We start from the raw sequence: 15,944 nt of genomic DNA, 5'->3' as shown, positions 1-15,944 counted from the left end.
CGCGGTGGGCGGGGAAAATTACGTCACTTCCACGCTCGATTGCTTCCATAATTTATTAGGCTGGTACTTCCATTGCCATAAAAGTTATTACACTATTACTTCTATAAGCATACTTGTAGCAATGCATCGATCAGTCTTACTCCACGATTCGTCATAACATAAACACATCTAAGTGTAGGAAAGCAAGAGGCGCGCTCAGTGACGTGGAAGTGACGTCACAGCATCACCAGAGTATCATAGCACTTACAAAGCATGTCATGTTTATTATGTGACATCACCATTTGCTTTTCACTGACAATTAGTAGCAAGTACGTCATACATAATCAAATCAAAAACATTTTCTTTCAGTCGTTTATCCACAAGGTGGCAACACAAGTCTTCTTGCTCTCGTTTTTAAGCTCCATGGCATTGAATTATTAATAATATATGGAAAGTAAATAAAAACACTATATATTGTAATTCTTAATTTAAACTGACAGCACCCGTGGAGCTTTTGTGTCCCAAAACTAAATAAATAAATATATATATATCGGCAAATAAATTATTAAAATATAAATTAATGAATTTAAATGTTAAATAATTTAAAACATTTTAACTAGATTGACTAGTTCAATTATGAAATATAACTTTTACTAATTATTTTTTTAGAATTTATATCAAAGTGGATAGATATGTTTCTAGGTTTTGATAATATGACAATTTTATTTAGTAATGAAATTTTAGCAATGAAAAGTTATGAAATGATATTCAAATTTATTTGATGACATTTTATTTATATAATTTTATTGTTAATTATTACATGATTTGTCTATTTAGACATTTGGCTTTTATGTTATGATGTAGCAGCAGCGCATGAAAAAGCACCATTAAAAGCGCCATGGAATACAGCATGAATTAAATAAAATGTGATTATTAGATTACTAGTTCAATTGTGAAATATAATTTTTAAAAAAATACATTATTTTCCACATTTCTGTACATGGGGGAGAACTATTTTTTACACATACATGAAATGATTTTTTTCTAACATGTAAAAATGGGTTAAATCAGTTAAATAAATAAAAAAATAATTGAAAAAGATCAATAGAAGTGTTTTTTTTATCACGTTAAAAAGACTCCCTTGCGTGATATGAGCTGAAATTCACTTTAAACATTACAAAAATAATTCTAGTGAAATTGTTATTACAGAAAATGGTTACAAAAATCCTCATTGGTGATAGGGAGATTAGACTTCCATGCTTCTTAAATAAAAGAAGAAGGGTCCACCCTTGCGGCAACATTTTAATGGCTGCCAACTTCCTCAATGATTTGTCAAGTTTTTATGTGATCCGTCAATGGGATCGATTGCGCCTATAATCATGCCTTGAATGTAACATTAGTCAGTGGTGTTCCCCGTAATAAGTTAAAAAATGTCAGTATGAGCTATAAACAAACATGGACTTTGTTGTGGGCTTGTCTCCACCTTTTAAAGTGTGTTTGATCAGCAAATGGGTGTGCTCACGTCTTGTTATCTGGTTTCTAGGTGACCAATCAACCATAAAGAAGTTCCCAGAAATCTCTCCTGTGCAGGCTAGAGCCTGTATCGGACATTGTCCCCTCAAGATATCTTGAAGAGGAAGTAGAGTGTCCGAGCACCTTGTTGGCTTGCTGGCCCTCCAGCAATGAGACGAAAAAGATGCTGTCGCGTGTTGCTGAAGCTGGCTGTCCTTCTGGCATCACTGTGGATGCTTTCTCTGCTCGGCAGCCCCAAGATGGGCTGGAATCCCACCCCCTCTCTCAGGTACGGCTGGTTGGACTACACAGATGAGGATGACAACCCGGAGAATGTTTGCAACTGCTCGGCCATCCTGCAAGGAGAGCAGGACATGCTGGAGCAAGCCAAGCTGCTGACCATTACTAAGGACTTCCGCAAGAGGGTTAACATCCCTGATGAGTTTTACATCAGTGCTACTAAAGACTGCAGGTGTGTTCACATATATTTGTATAATCATATTTCTAGTTGTTTACTGTGAAGGCAATCATTGGAGAGAGGTTGTTGAAAACGTATAAAACAAGTTCATTTTTGAAACTTTAATAATGATCTGGAGTACACGAGGAAGTGGAAAGGAAAACATAGCTCTCTTTGACCACTTACAGTATCAACAACAACAGTTGTTCCTCCTTTACAGGATCACGGTTATTTTTTTTTCCCTCATTTACAAACAAATATTTTCATAGTAAAAGCATGGAAAACCTGTTTACAACCTTCTATATATGGTTTTCATCATCATTAGATCCCTCTAGACATGAAATAACACACCATAGTCACCTTTACACTAGTATTACCCTAGTATTAGTAGTATTAGCTTGCAAATGTTTCCATCTTAAGAACATAGCCCGACTTCGTCCATCTCTCACATTCTCTACCGCTGAGATCCTCATCCACGGCTTTGTCACATCCAGAATTGACTACTGCAATAGCATTCTCTATGATCCACCATCCAAAATCCTCAATAGAGGATCAGTACATCCAGAACTCCGCTGCCGTGAACACATCATCCCTGTCCTTCAAAACCTCCACTGGCTCCCCGTCCCTTTCAAAGTCCTCCTTATCACTTTCAAAGCTCTCCACAATCTGGCCCCTCCATACCTCACAGACCTGCTCCTTCGCTCCTCAGACTCCAACGTCCTGACCCTTCCCTGTAGGACCAAGCTCCAACCTGGGGAGACAGAGCACTTCTCCGTTGCCGCCCCAACCCTCTGGAATTTATTGCCCCAACCACTCTGTGCCTGCTCTGACCTTCCCACCTTCAAAAAACAACTTAAAACCACCTATTTAAAACTGTATTTAATGTTTAACTTTTTATACTTAGCTGCTTTGCTTTGCTTTGTTTTGTTTCTAGTTCTGTTTGTTGAATTTTAGTGTGCCTTTCTGTTCTGTTATTTAGATTTATACTGGTTTTATCTTCCATTGTAAAGCATCAAGCAACGCTTTAATACTCACATCTTTGAGAGAGAGAGAGAGAGAGAACACGGTCTTCACTTGTCACTCATACAGAGGTACAAGCGAAATGGTGCAATCACCCGTCCGTACATATACAATATAGTATACAATATGACGGGGGGCAGACAGGACAGGATGAAAATAAAAGGGGAAGAGGAAAGGAAAGAACAAGAGGAAGTCCAAAACTCTGCTCCATGAACTGGCAAAAGACTGCGACAACATAGGCACAAACAAGCACACTTTACAACATAAGAACTCAAAACTTGCACCAGGGGAGGGGGAAAGGGGGATGGAAGTGTTCCAGTGCAGGCTGGCAGCCAGCCACTCGATGCAGCCATATTTCGGTGCGTGCCATGGACCTGTCAGCAATGGGTGTGTGTGTAACATATGTGTGTGAATATCCTTGGATGCGTGTGTGTGTAGGCCTGGGGAAGTCGTGCCATCTAGAGTACAAACCCGGTGCTCAGTCCACAGGATGGAATCGCGATAACACAGCAACGGTAATGGAGATGACCGTGTCTTGGCGCTCAGTCCGCAGGGGTCATTGCGATAACACAGCAGTTGCCATGCAGACGACCTGAACGGGCCCAGACAGAGTCAACTATCAACAGGTGTCTGTGAAGAAGGGTGAAGGTTCCATCGCGTCTCACTGCCGCAATTTCCTGTAATTGTTCAGCAGCGACCTTGGCGAGGGGCAGATGCCGGTGGAGAAGCCGAAATGCAGATTGGATTGTTTGGCCAATATTTTAAAGCGCACTCAGAGTTACGCATATAAAGCCGGATGTGGACCGGATGATACTTCAAATGCAACTACTGCCATCTTATGGAGCGAATGAAAAACTACATCAGGTGGTTGCCACAGCTGTTAATAGAAATGTTTTTTACCCGGAGCTAATTAGAGACCCCAGTGCGTATTTGCTTTTGTAGACTGCTCCGTTTAACTGAAAAGAGGCGTTAATTGAAGCATTTACCGTACACTTCTTTTGTATTTGTCATTTATTGAATATTGCAGGAAATTCAAGTCAAGCAGGAAATATTTAACATTCCCGTTAAGCCAGGAAGAGGAGGACTTCCCCCTGGCTTATTCCATGGTGGTGCATCATAAGGTATGCCACTCATACATCATAACCATGGCAATGCAAGAGCCACATACAGACATCCCACTAAATGTATACGGTATGTACAGTACATCTAAAAGGTAGATTTTAAATCCAAATTTTCCCGTAAGAATATATATACAGTGGAGTTCTTACAAAAAATGTCAATGACAACACAACTGAACACAAAATGCAGTTTTTAAATGAAACTTTTGTTAAGGGAGAAGAAAAATCCAAAACTACATGGCCTTGTGTGAAAAGGTGACCCCCCCACCCTGTTAAAACATAACTGAGATTAATTGAAGTCTATCAGTCTGGAAAAGGTTATAAAACCATTTCTAAAGCTTTGGGACTCCAGTGAACCACAATGAGAGCCATTATCCACAAATGGTGAAAAGTGGTGAACCTTCCCAGGAGTGGCCGGCCAACCAAAATGACCCTAAGAGCGCAGCGACGGCTCATCAAAGAGGTCACAAAAGACCCCGCAACATCCAAATAATTGCAAGCCTCATTTGCCTCAGTTGAGGTCAGTGTTTATGACTCCACCATAAGAACTGCCGAACAAAAAGAACATTAAGGCTCGTCTCAATTTTGCCAGAAAACGTCTTGATGATCCCTAAGATCTCGGGAAAATACTATGTGGTCTTGCGAGACATAAGTTGAACTTTGTGGAAGGTGTGTGTCCCATTACATCCCGGCGTAAAAGTGACGCCCCATTTCAGAAAAGAACATCATGTTCATCATGAAGAACATCAAAGAACATCACAGCTTTCACATTTTCACATCCAATAGGTGCAGAATTTTGAGCGTCTGCTGCGAGCCATCTACACGCCTCAAAACATCTACTGCGTCCATGTGGACAAAAAAGCCTCAGCGTCCGTGCTCTCAGCCATCACGTCCATCACCTCCTGCTTCCCAAACATCTTCCTGGCGAGCCGCTCTGAGATCGTGGTCTACGCCAGCTGGTCCCGCGTCCAGGCCGATCTCAACTGCATGGCGGACCTGTTCAACGCCAGCGCCACGTGGAAGTACTTCATCAACCTGTGCGGGCAGGACTTTCCTCTCAAGACCAACTTGGAGATGGTGCGGGCCCTCCGCTCGCTGAATGGAGCCAACAGCCTGGAGTCTGAGAAGATGCCCAAGAGTAAGATGTGGAGGGTGGAGAAAGTTCACCAGATAGTTGATGGACACATCAAGGTATGGGTTTAAGCTACAGTAAACAAAATGTGGAATTCGAAATCGGAAACCAGAACATGAAAAAAAGTGTGGGACGAGAAAGCTGCGTGACAGTGACACCCTGCATTTGCATTCTGGGACAAAGGACAAGGGGAAATTCACATACAGTAGAGTAGTCACTGTACAGCTTGTATAACACTAAAGCGTTACTGAATATTAGTCACCAAGCCATTATTGTCTACATCTGTGGTTCTCAACTGGTGGGTCGTGGATCCATTCCGGGTGGGTCGCAGACAGTGAGTTAAAAATGATATTAAAATATGTAATACACAAACGATGTCTGACTTGAGCAACATTTTAGTCATCTTCCTCTTTGGTATATGTTCTTTGCGCAGTTATAAGTGAAATATGTGAATTTTGTGGTCTTATTTGATGTAATTTTGATATTTCATTTAAATGTATGTATCATCTGCGATTGGCTGGTGACCAGTCCAGGGTGTACCCCGCCTGTCGCCCGAAGTCAGCTGGGATAGGCTCCAGCATGCCCCCGCGACCCTAATGAGGATGAAGTGGTATAGAAAATGGATGGATGGATGTATGCATCATTTGTATACATGCGTTCATCACGTTCTTCCGCATTTCCTTGACAAAATTCCTTAATAAGTACCTCTACAATGCAATATGCACATGTAATTATATGTATTCATGTAAAAAAAACATTTGCTTGATTTAAATGAATCAATGTCTTAAATAAAAGTGTAAAAATAACTGAACTAAAAGTGTAAACAATAATTTACAAAAATAAGAATGAAAATGACTTAAAAGTGGGTCGCGACTAAATGACCATTGAAAAACGTGGGTCCCAGGTTGGGGCCGTTTGAGAACCCCTGGTCTAAATAGCTGGCAACACAAGTGAGCAACATCTCGCATCATGTTCTGAGGCCGCATGAGTGCAGACGACACTGGGGGAGTTGCGGTTCACTGAGGGAAACAGGAATTCCAACGTGTACTGCGACATTAAACTGTGACTCTTGGGAAACTGGGCCACATGACAGTTTTCCAACATGATAACAACCCCAATCGTATTGGCCATTGAGAAGATAGAAGGTGTGCTGATGTTATGGGTGTACAGCCGTCCCTCGCTCCATCGCGGCTTCAACGTCGCTACCCCACTTTTTTATCATTTCTTTTCAAAAATGAATAAATGATCGGTGTTTCATGGTTGAATACAGCCTATTAGTAAAAAAAAAAAGCATATTTAAGCAAATTGTACTTATTCTTTGCCTAAATTAAGCATTTTCAAGCATAAAATGGATAAATGACCTAACTAAATGAACTAAGGTAGGCAGAAGAAGCATTGTAATTATGAATGTAGTATTCTACATTGGCCAGTGGCATCAATGTTCAGTGAAACAGGTACTAGACTCGTCACTAAGGTTCCCTAGGGAACACATTTACTGTGACACTGCTCCAGTGGGAGGTGTATTTTCGTGTTTAATGGTGTATTTACTCTTATTTTGTTCACTATATTGGGTATTACGAGTGTGAAGTCATTCAATACATATATCATTGTAATGACAGAAGTGCTGTCCAGAAAAAAACAACAAAGAACTGCTAATTATGAGTCTATGTTATCTTATTTATGTCTAATATGTCTTATATTTCTATATTTACTATATTGGGTAATAGTAGTGTAAAATGACTATATGGGTGTTAGTTCATGTCTTGAGGGCTCTACTAATGTTAAAAAAACGTATTTAGAAGCCGTAACTACGAAAATATTCCATTTATTAGTATTGAATCTTACTGCGCGGTGGGGTCTGGACGAGGGACGACTGTACACGCTTTTGTGAGATACTGTAGCTCTACATTTTTATTCTGATGTGCACCAAAACCTGCTCTGCACATGTGTCACATATCCACAAAGTTTCAAAGAAATCTGTGCTGCAGTTTTTGCGCAGTCCAAAAGAATCAAAGTGTTTCTATTCCGCTAAGTTGTACTGTATTCATGCATTCATTTGCATGATCTTCAACTGACTCTCATGTTACTGTCTCAGGAGGTGGGAAAGCTCAAGGATCCACCGCCCTTCAACCTCTCAATTCTTTCCGGCAACGCCTACATCGTGGTCACCCGAGGTTATGTCGGAAGCGTCCTGGAGGACAAACGCGTCCAAGCGCTGAGAGACTGGGCCATGGACACCTACAGTCCCGATGAGTTCCTGTGGGCTACCATTCAAAGGATCCCCGGCGTCCCCGGCTCCACATGGGCCAACTCTAAGCACGACATGAGCGACATCAATGCCATAGCGCGACTGGTCAAGTGGCAGTGGCACGAGGGTGCACGGGCTTCGCTGGACGCCGTGTACCCGGAGTGTCAGGGCACCCACGTGAGGGCCATATGTGTTTATGGCGCCGGAGACCTGCAGTGGTTGGTGGAGCAGCATCACCTCTTTGCAAACAAGTTTGACACTGACTTGGACTCTGTGGCGGTCTACTGTTTGGAAAAGTACCTCAGGCACAAAGCTCTGGCTGCCTTACAGTAGATGCAAGTGGACTGTCTATGCTGTTTTTAAGTTTTTTTTACTTACGAGTCTTCATATTACAGTAGTAATGTTATCCAGGTCATCATTTCATTGTAGTTACTGTAAATACTGTAATTATAGCCGGGGTGCTCGTTTACCAGACCGCAAAGAGGACAGAGGCAGGCGATAAATAGAGAGAAATGTTAAGTCATTATATTTAACAACATCAGATTTTAAGTTTAATCATGTTTGGGGTGCATGAAAAAATGGAAAGGAAAACATAGCTCTCTTTAACTAAGCTAACTAACTAAGCAACAGAACCAATGTTGTACAGTATTAGTGGAAAGGAACAAACTGCTCATCCAGCATGAACAACACTCATGAGTTCATTCAACAGCTGACGTGGACATTTTAAAGCGCATGCAGAGGTAGATACGTAAAACTGACGGCCCTTTTACACGGTGAAAGTCTGCCCAGATTCTTTTCTAACAGCTGTGAAATGAATCCAGGAGTCTCAAGGACAGATTACCATTGAATTCTAATAAGAGTAGAAACAAGCGATTGTAATGCCAGCGCCGGAGAGAGTGATTAGCGGCCAACTGAGGGTTACCTAAGTCCAGTTGATCTCCAAAGAGGAACCCTGCTCTTGCATGATTTCAGTCAGAGAGGTGGTAGAATGGGTGTAGACTTCCCTTTTTCCGTTGTTAGCATGTTCGGCACCAGCCCATCTCAGTTGGACAGCTAATCGAGATTAAAATGGTGACCTATCAAGAAACTATGAGGACAGAATGTGTTTCCATCAGCCAAGATGGCCTCGTGATTGTGCGTCGTTTCTGCTATCAACGGAAAATATTCCATTCCTAACGATGACCACTCACGACACTTCAAATGCAGCTATTTTTAGAAAAACCATATCAGGAGATTGCCTACAGCCAATGTTTTTTGCCCCGACAGATTAGAGACGCCAGCGGTTGTTTGCTTTTGTAGACCATACACCTCATGACTATGTGAGACTCACGGGTTAATTGAGTTGAGGTGTTAATTGGAGCACTTTGTGGGGGCCTGTGGCCTCCAAGGAAGGAACGTCTGGCCCAGATGTGGATTTTATTATTTCTGTATTTCATCAGTACCCATTCCACAAAAGATTGTCAAGTTTATGTTTTGATAGTGGAACAGTTTCCTAGTAGATTCCAGTACAAGCACCAGGGACAATTTAGGAGGTTTAAATGGTAAATACATGCAAATACAGGCTGCTGTTAATGACACCGTTTTTTGACCCAGCGCTAAATTGAGACACCAGTTTTTATTTGCTTTGGATGCTGCAGTTAATTAGACGGGTGAATTGGAACATTCGAGAAGGTGGTAATGGGGACGACAGCGTCTGTGGTATTGCCATAGAAACCCCGGATCACCTACTTTAGCGGTCTAAAATGTCGGTGGACCAGCCAGGACACCTCTTATGTTGCGTTAGCTTTGGGCTTATTTATAATGTGGTTAGAATTAGCATGTACAGTCGTCCCGTGCTACATCGTGGTTTGAACATCGCACCCTCAATGGGCGGACTAGTGGTCTAATCCTCTCCTGCCATTAGCACCTCCGATCAAAGGGAAGTGTAGCTCCAACAACTCCGCCCAGGATTAGTGTAAGGAACCAATAGGAGGAGGGTGTTGGCACACCAATTCCGCCCACTCTTACTGTATTTAAGGCCTAGGCTACCAGCACTTATTAGTTCGCTGACGAAGCTCTTCGGATGAGGAGCAAAACGTCCGACACCTTCTTCACAGAAGTACAGATGACGTCTCAAGAAGCCTTTCCCTCGATGGACAACTCCTGTACGACTGAGAGCCTACACAGAGGCCTAAAAAAATGCATATTTAAGCAAACTGTACTTATTCTTGGGCTAAGTTTAGCATTTTCAAGCATAAAAATGGTGAAATGAACTAAAATACAAACACAAGACAGAAGAAGTATTGTAATTGTGAATGTAGTATTCTACATTTTTCCGTGAGACGAGCACCAGCTTGCTGGAACAGGCATTTATTGCAGGTTTAAATGATCTCCCAACAGCCACAATAATAACAACATGATAACACGGGCTGCTGGTGGGGCCATAACCCACGACAAGCTAAAGTCAACTCTCCGACATCACTTCCTGTCCTCCACACATCTGTCTGCCCCCCACGAAGGTCCTCTAGGGAACACATTTACTGTGACACTGCAGGAGCAATAGTTTTCTTTACGTCTCAAATGGATTATTTACTCTTATGTCTACTATAATGTGCAATACAAGTTTAAAGCCAGTTAAATCTGCCATTACAATACATTGATGAGACAATAGCCACTGCAGGAAGTAGGCTGTCCACAAAAAAACAAGGAACTGCTTACGTGTGAGTCTGTTATCTTATTTATATCTAATGTCTTATTTTCTCTGATCATATCTACTGTATTGGGTAATACAAGCGTAAAGGTGACTATAGGGGTGTTATTTCATGTCTAGAGGGCTCTAATAATGTTAAAAAACGTATTTAGAAGATGGTAAACAGGATTTCTATGCCATAACTTATAAAAATATTCAATTTATTAATGTTGAATCCTACCTGAAATCCTACGGAAATTCACTTATCCCGATCAGGTCTGGAACCAATTAGCCGCATTAAGCGCGGGACGACTGTGCATTCATGTCTCATCCCTATTACCACGAATTGTTACTTATTGTGACTTTAAGCTACACATTTCACAATATGGTACGTGCACAGCCAAGTGAGGATTTACTCACACTTCTTTAACTTGCAATTTATGTCAAAAATAAGCACACGGGCTCAGTTTGGTCGAAGTTTTTATTTGTTCGTGTTCTCAGTAAAGAATTTAAACTTTAAAACAGTCAAGTGGATGACCTGCGTTTTTTGTCTTGGAACGAGCAGTTACAAAGTAAGACATCTGGCACATTTATATTCACTTGACACTGGCCGGGGAATAACAAATAAAAGTACTTGCGTTCTTTGCAATATTTCATCCATACCTGTCTCACACACACGCACGCACGCACGCACGCACGCACGCATACACACAGCATGCACAAGTCACTGCAGAGACATTCAAGTGCTATGATGCTACCTTAATGACCTCACAGGTTCACAGTGATAGAAAGATTAACTGTTGGCTGACAGCAGCATCATGTGTTATTTATGTAGACGTTTGTACAGTACAGTCATTTCATGTATGTGTGTGTGTGTAAACTCTGACGTAGTTGTCGAATGGTCCAAAATGTTAATAGTGCATAAGAGAGGGTCGTGATTATTTATTAGTCAAGTGGGTGATTAACAAAGCCAGAAATATGAATAAATGGATTCCAATGAGCGCTTTTCTCTTTGACACTGGGCGTGTAAATGCGTTGTTTTTTTGTTTTTTTTTTACTGTCGCCAGTCCTTTACGCTAAGAGGCCCACTCATGTTCTCTGCCGTGGAAAGTGATGTCACAGCGAGAAGACAAGACAAGAGAGCAAGCCGCCATCCGTCCATTTGTCAAACGGCCAAACTCCTCTTCCTGTCAGCCCTGAAAAAGGAAGAAACAACGTGAAAGCGTCTCCATGGATGACTGGGAACTATAAGGCTGCAACAGAAGGCACATGTCCACACACTTTTGCAAACAAAATGCTCAGTTGTGGTATATAACCATTGTATCATATGATTATTATTAGGGCTCCGATGAAAAAAAAAAAAATCCAGCCCCTGAAGTTGGTTTCACTTAGCAACATAAAATTTAGTAATCACGTCTATCATGACAAGATGCACGAAAAAGTCTCAAGGCTCAACGCCTGAAAACAAACAGGAAGTCGGCCATTTTGGTTTTAAAGTTCGTGGCGGTAGAGTTAACATTTTGGCCCATTCTCAGGGAGGCCTTCAAAATCTCATTTTACAGATTTTGTCCAATTGCTGCCAAATTTTAACTGCATGAAGGAGACAGATGGATTGTGATCGACTTGGGTTTGCATTATTGCTGGCGACCAAGTTTGATCACTTGCTACAAAATACTGTAAAGGGCTTTTATTCACCTAAAGGACAGGACGTTAATTGAAGGGAAGCAGGCAATAATTTGTGAGAGGCTTTTATAACTCATCATATATATATATATATATATATATATATATATATATATATATATATATATATATATATATATACTTACGAGTTCATTTTTTAACTTCAATGATAATTTGGAGTTCATGAGAGAGTGGAAAGGTAGCTGGTCATTTATCAACAAGTCATTTGCACAACACAGCAGCAACAGAACCAATGCTGTTGTAGCAGTGAGGCGCAAACTGCTCAATCAGCGTTAAAACCACCGATGAGTTCATTGTAAACACCAGTCAAGTTGCAAGTGTTGCACACCAACAGCTGGGGAGCCATACCAACGTTTTAAAGCGCATGTGGAGATAGATAAAGCTTCTGGACGCTAACCACTCGGTTCTACTTAAAAGGCAGCAGCTATTTTGTGGAGTTAGTAAAAACAACATTGGGACGTTGCCTTTAGCCACAGCTGTTTTCTGACCCGGTAGCAATTAGAGACGCCCGGCGCTTATTTGCTTTTTGTAGACCACGTACCCGGTGGCAAGGAGGAGGCTCACCCCCTATTGGCATAAACATATACATGCGTACAGTGTTGTGGCCTCGGTTACTTACTTTCCTGCAGCGTCCTTTAAATCTGTGTCCAGCCTGGTGTAGCGTTGCAATGTAGAACAGAGAAGAGACAGATAATGAGAGATTTGGCGACCTAGTTGTGGGTCACAGGAAAGGGGGTAGGGTGGTTGGGGGCTCGTATGGGGGACAAAGTGGTTCCAAATACAGGCAGGAAGCAAAACAAGGCCAGCTGGAACTTTTGGTTTTAAAAAAGGTAACAAAATCCGACGGAAGATAATCACGAAACTTGATTTTAGTGTTAAAATATCAGTGGTCAAATATCAACCCTAAACCCTTAAAAGCAGTTAAAGCCGTCATATGTAACAACTGGACCTGAACGCAACCGCTTCAAAATGACGTGTTGCCTCTTCATATGATGAGCACTGTCTGTCATTTGCTACTGTACAGCAACCCTCATCTTAAATGTCTGTGGACCAGCCAGGATACCTCATGTTTTAGCTTTGGCGTCAGCGCAGATGTTACTGCAGAGTCGCGTACACAGACCACATTTATTTCAAGACAGCCATGATCATCTGTATAAACTATAAACATAGATACACATAGTTAACTTTTTTGCTGATGAGTTGCGCGGGAACACAATAGAAAAGTATGCTTAATGATACTCAGCCAATAAATATCCAGTGACTTGAGTACATTTGGTGTGTATTGCTGAAATGAGACGTCACATGATTCATCTACCCCAAAGGTGTCAAAATATCGTGCAGTCGTCCCTCGTTTATAGCGATTCATTGGTTCCAGACCCGATAGCGTTCAATGAATGTCCGCGATATAGATTTCGACGTTAATAAATGGAGTATTTTCATAGTGAGAGGATAGAAAACCTGTTTTTAACATGATTAGAGCCCTGTAGACATGAAGTAACACCCTTATAGTCACCTTTACACTCCTATTATTCATTGTTTGCACCACATTGCAACTCTTACGCTTCAGGGACGTGAGACAGCTGCTAGCTAGTAAGCTAGCCAGCTAACCAGTTAGCCTGTGATTCATTTCTTCTAAAGAAGCCGAACACTTACCACTTCCACACGGGATCACCTTTTTCCACTCTATGATGTGGACATGCCATCACTGACTTCATGCAGTGTTAAGGTAATGTCATGTAAGGTAATGTCTCAATGTCTTGTGTCATTACTGCTGCCTAGTCACCAGAATACTACATAAACTTGTATTTCACTAATAATAGACCATAGTTTACCACCAAACAACCATCATTTATTCATTGATTCGAAAAAACGCGATATAGCGAGGAACGATCATGGAACCGCCGTATTGAGAGGGACGACGGTACATTGGAACATGACAATCAATGCCAGATATTGGAGACCTTGATATCGGTAGCAGGGGTGTCTGAGAAAAGTCGACTATTTGATTTGGAGGAGTCTGATTGGACTATCAATCTCACAGTCTAATCATATGAAAATGTCTTGTGATCAAGATTGTACCACCCCTACTACATGGGGGGTGCCCAAAGCTGATGCTCGGCATACATTTTTACATAGAATGCCTTTGTTTTTGTTATAAATAGCCTATTTTGATACAAAGTCAGCCTCATTTGTGTTGATAAAGAATTGAAAATGACGTGTGTGTTTAACAGAAGACTGACTCAAGATGGTGGCACAGCAAAGCCCGATTTGCAGTTTTGGAGTTATTATTTTGCCCACATCAGGTCTAGCTTACCATCTTACGCTCAAAAAGAGCTTTTGGATATTGGATTTGGCAGTGCCAACGTTTTTATCACCGTGCCTGAGATCTCCGGAGTATCAGAGCCTACACAAATTACCCAGCCGGGTGGAAGTGCTTGCAAACAGCTCAGAGAACGTAAACAAAGGCGAGGAATGCACGTATGAATACCAGCTAAGCTCGGGCTAACACCGCACAGACTCCCCTTACCAATCTTCCTCGCTAATGTGTGGTCTTCAGTGAATAAAATGGCCCAGTTATGACTCCACCCACACTAAGAGACTTTTGGACTGCAACGTCATCATTTTCAACAAGACATGATTAAAACAGCGGAGTACCGGGCAATGCTATTGAGAAAGCCGACCGCCACACACTTCAGGCTGATAGAACAGCGACTGAAACCGGCCTGACCAGAGGCAGAGGACTGTCCATCTACGTGAACTGCTTTCTGTGTCACGAAATAAAGAAAAAGGTACTGTTGATGCACACCTGACATGTTTGAGTGTTCTTTCAGGTGGAAAAAGTCACAAATGAGATCTGTTTATTTGCAGGGGTGCTCTTAAAAAAAAAAACAATATTCGACTATTAGTCGACGACCGACAGAAATGAACAAATCATATTTGACTATTAAAATCCTAAAAGACAGCCCTAAATCGGTAGCTTTGTATGGGTCTGCACATCACTGCTGTGAGCTGTAGCCATATTATTCCAGACATATTATGACTGTTGTTGTTAAAAAATGCAATATTGTGCACTAATTACCAATGCAGTTCCACATTCTGGAGGGCTGTGAATATCAGTTGCAGGTTGACAGCCAGACTGCATATTAGCTTGGATAGGGTGGGGGTTTAAGAGACAAAGGTTAGTTGTTTTTTGGGGGGGGGACACTTGATTAATGACTGATCAGTACAGTGTTGTTGGTTTTTTTACCTCATGCATGCAAATGTTTGTGTAGCCCTCTCCTGGTCATACCTTGCAGAGCAGAGTGAGACATGTATGAGGGGGTTCAATTGCTTGTTGCTGGGTCATACTATGACCTGTTAGGTCACAGTGTGGATAGTGCATATTACAGTGGCAGACACAGGCAAACGTGCAGCAATGTCCAAACGCTCCAAACACTGAAATGATCCAAAACCAAAAAACACAAACACCATAAAACAAATGCCATGAGGAAATGCTGCAATCATATTTGTTTGGAGTGTTTCAACATTGCTGCACGTTTCCCTCTGTCACCACCGTAGCAAATTCTGTAGCTACAGTGTTGTGAAAAAAGTGTTTGCCCCCTTCCTGATTTCGTTTTTTTTTTTTTTTTTGCATGTTTGCCACACTTATCAAACAAATGTAAATATGAGTCAATGACAACACAAATAAACAAAAAAAATGCAGTTTTCAAATGAAGCTTTTTATTATTAAGGGAGAAAAAAAATCCCAACTACATGGCCCTGTGTGAAAGTGATCACCCCCCTGTTAAAACAGAACTGGGGTTTATCACACCTGAGTTCAAGTTGAACAGGTTAAAAGCCATTTCTAAAGCTTTGGGACTCCAGCAAACCACAGTGAGAGTCATTATCCACAAATGGTGAAAACTCAAACAGTGGTGAACCCAGGAGTGGCCGGCCGACCAAAATGACCCCAAGAGTGCAGCGACGAGTCATCAAAGAGGTCACAAAAAGACCCCACAACAACATCCAAAGAACTGCAGGCCTCACTTGCCTCAGTTAAGGTCAGTGTTCATGACTCCACCATAAAAAAGGCGCTGGACAAAAACAGCCTGCATGGCAGAGTTCCA

At 41.6% G+C, this 15,944-nt stretch overlaps 2 protein-coding genes across 4 annotated transcripts in view; one reads left to right on the top strand and one right to left on the bottom strand.

Annotated features, from left to right (window-relative positions):
- Window positions 1-1,661: 1,661 nt before the first annotated feature.
- On the top strand, window positions 1,662-7,799 carry LOC129179405 (beta-1,3-galactosyl-O-glycosyl-glycoprotein beta-1,6-N-acetylglucosaminyltransferase-like). The gene is made up of 4 exons (XM_054772608.1): window positions 1,662-1,963; window positions 3,996-4,089; window positions 4,873-5,277; window positions 7,314-7,799. Exons 1-4 carry the CDS (start codon window positions 1,662-1,664, stop codon window positions 7,797-7,799), a joined length of 1,287 nt encoding a protein of 428 aa, XP_054628583.1.
- Window positions 7,800-10,537: 2,738 nt separating this feature from the next.
- Window positions 10,538-15,944, bottom strand: part of LOC129180415 (protein prune homolog 2-like) — a 42,267-nt gene continuing 36,860 nt past the window's right edge. The window contains exons 18-20 of one of the 3 annotated variants that reach the window (XM_054774878.1): window positions 15,086-15,127; window positions 12,458-12,490; window positions 10,538-11,330 (exon numbers count right to left, since the gene is read on the bottom strand). In XM_054774878.1, coding sequence (XP_054630853.1) covers window positions 11,300-11,330; window positions 12,458-12,490; window positions 15,086-15,127 — 106 coding nt within the window. In that variant the 3' untranslated portion in view covers window positions 10,538-11,299. Of the gene's footprint in view, window positions 11,331-12,457; window positions 12,491-15,085; window positions 15,128-15,153; window positions 15,274-15,944 lie in introns of those variants that run through there. The other 2 variants (XM_054774879.1, XM_054774880.1) reach the window with 2 other exon arrangements.

This window comes from Dunckerocampus dactyliophorus, chromosome 4 (genome assembly GCF_027744805.1).
Source record: "Dunckerocampus dactyliophorus isolate RoL2022-P2 chromosome 4, RoL_Ddac_1.1, whole genome shotgun sequence".
Classification (NCBI taxonomy): Eukaryota; Metazoa; Chordata; class Actinopteri; order Syngnathiformes; family Syngnathidae; genus Dunckerocampus; species Dunckerocampus dactyliophorus.
The sequence above is the reverse complement of the archived record's forward strand: the minus strand, read 5'-3'. Positions and strand labels throughout refer to the sequence as shown.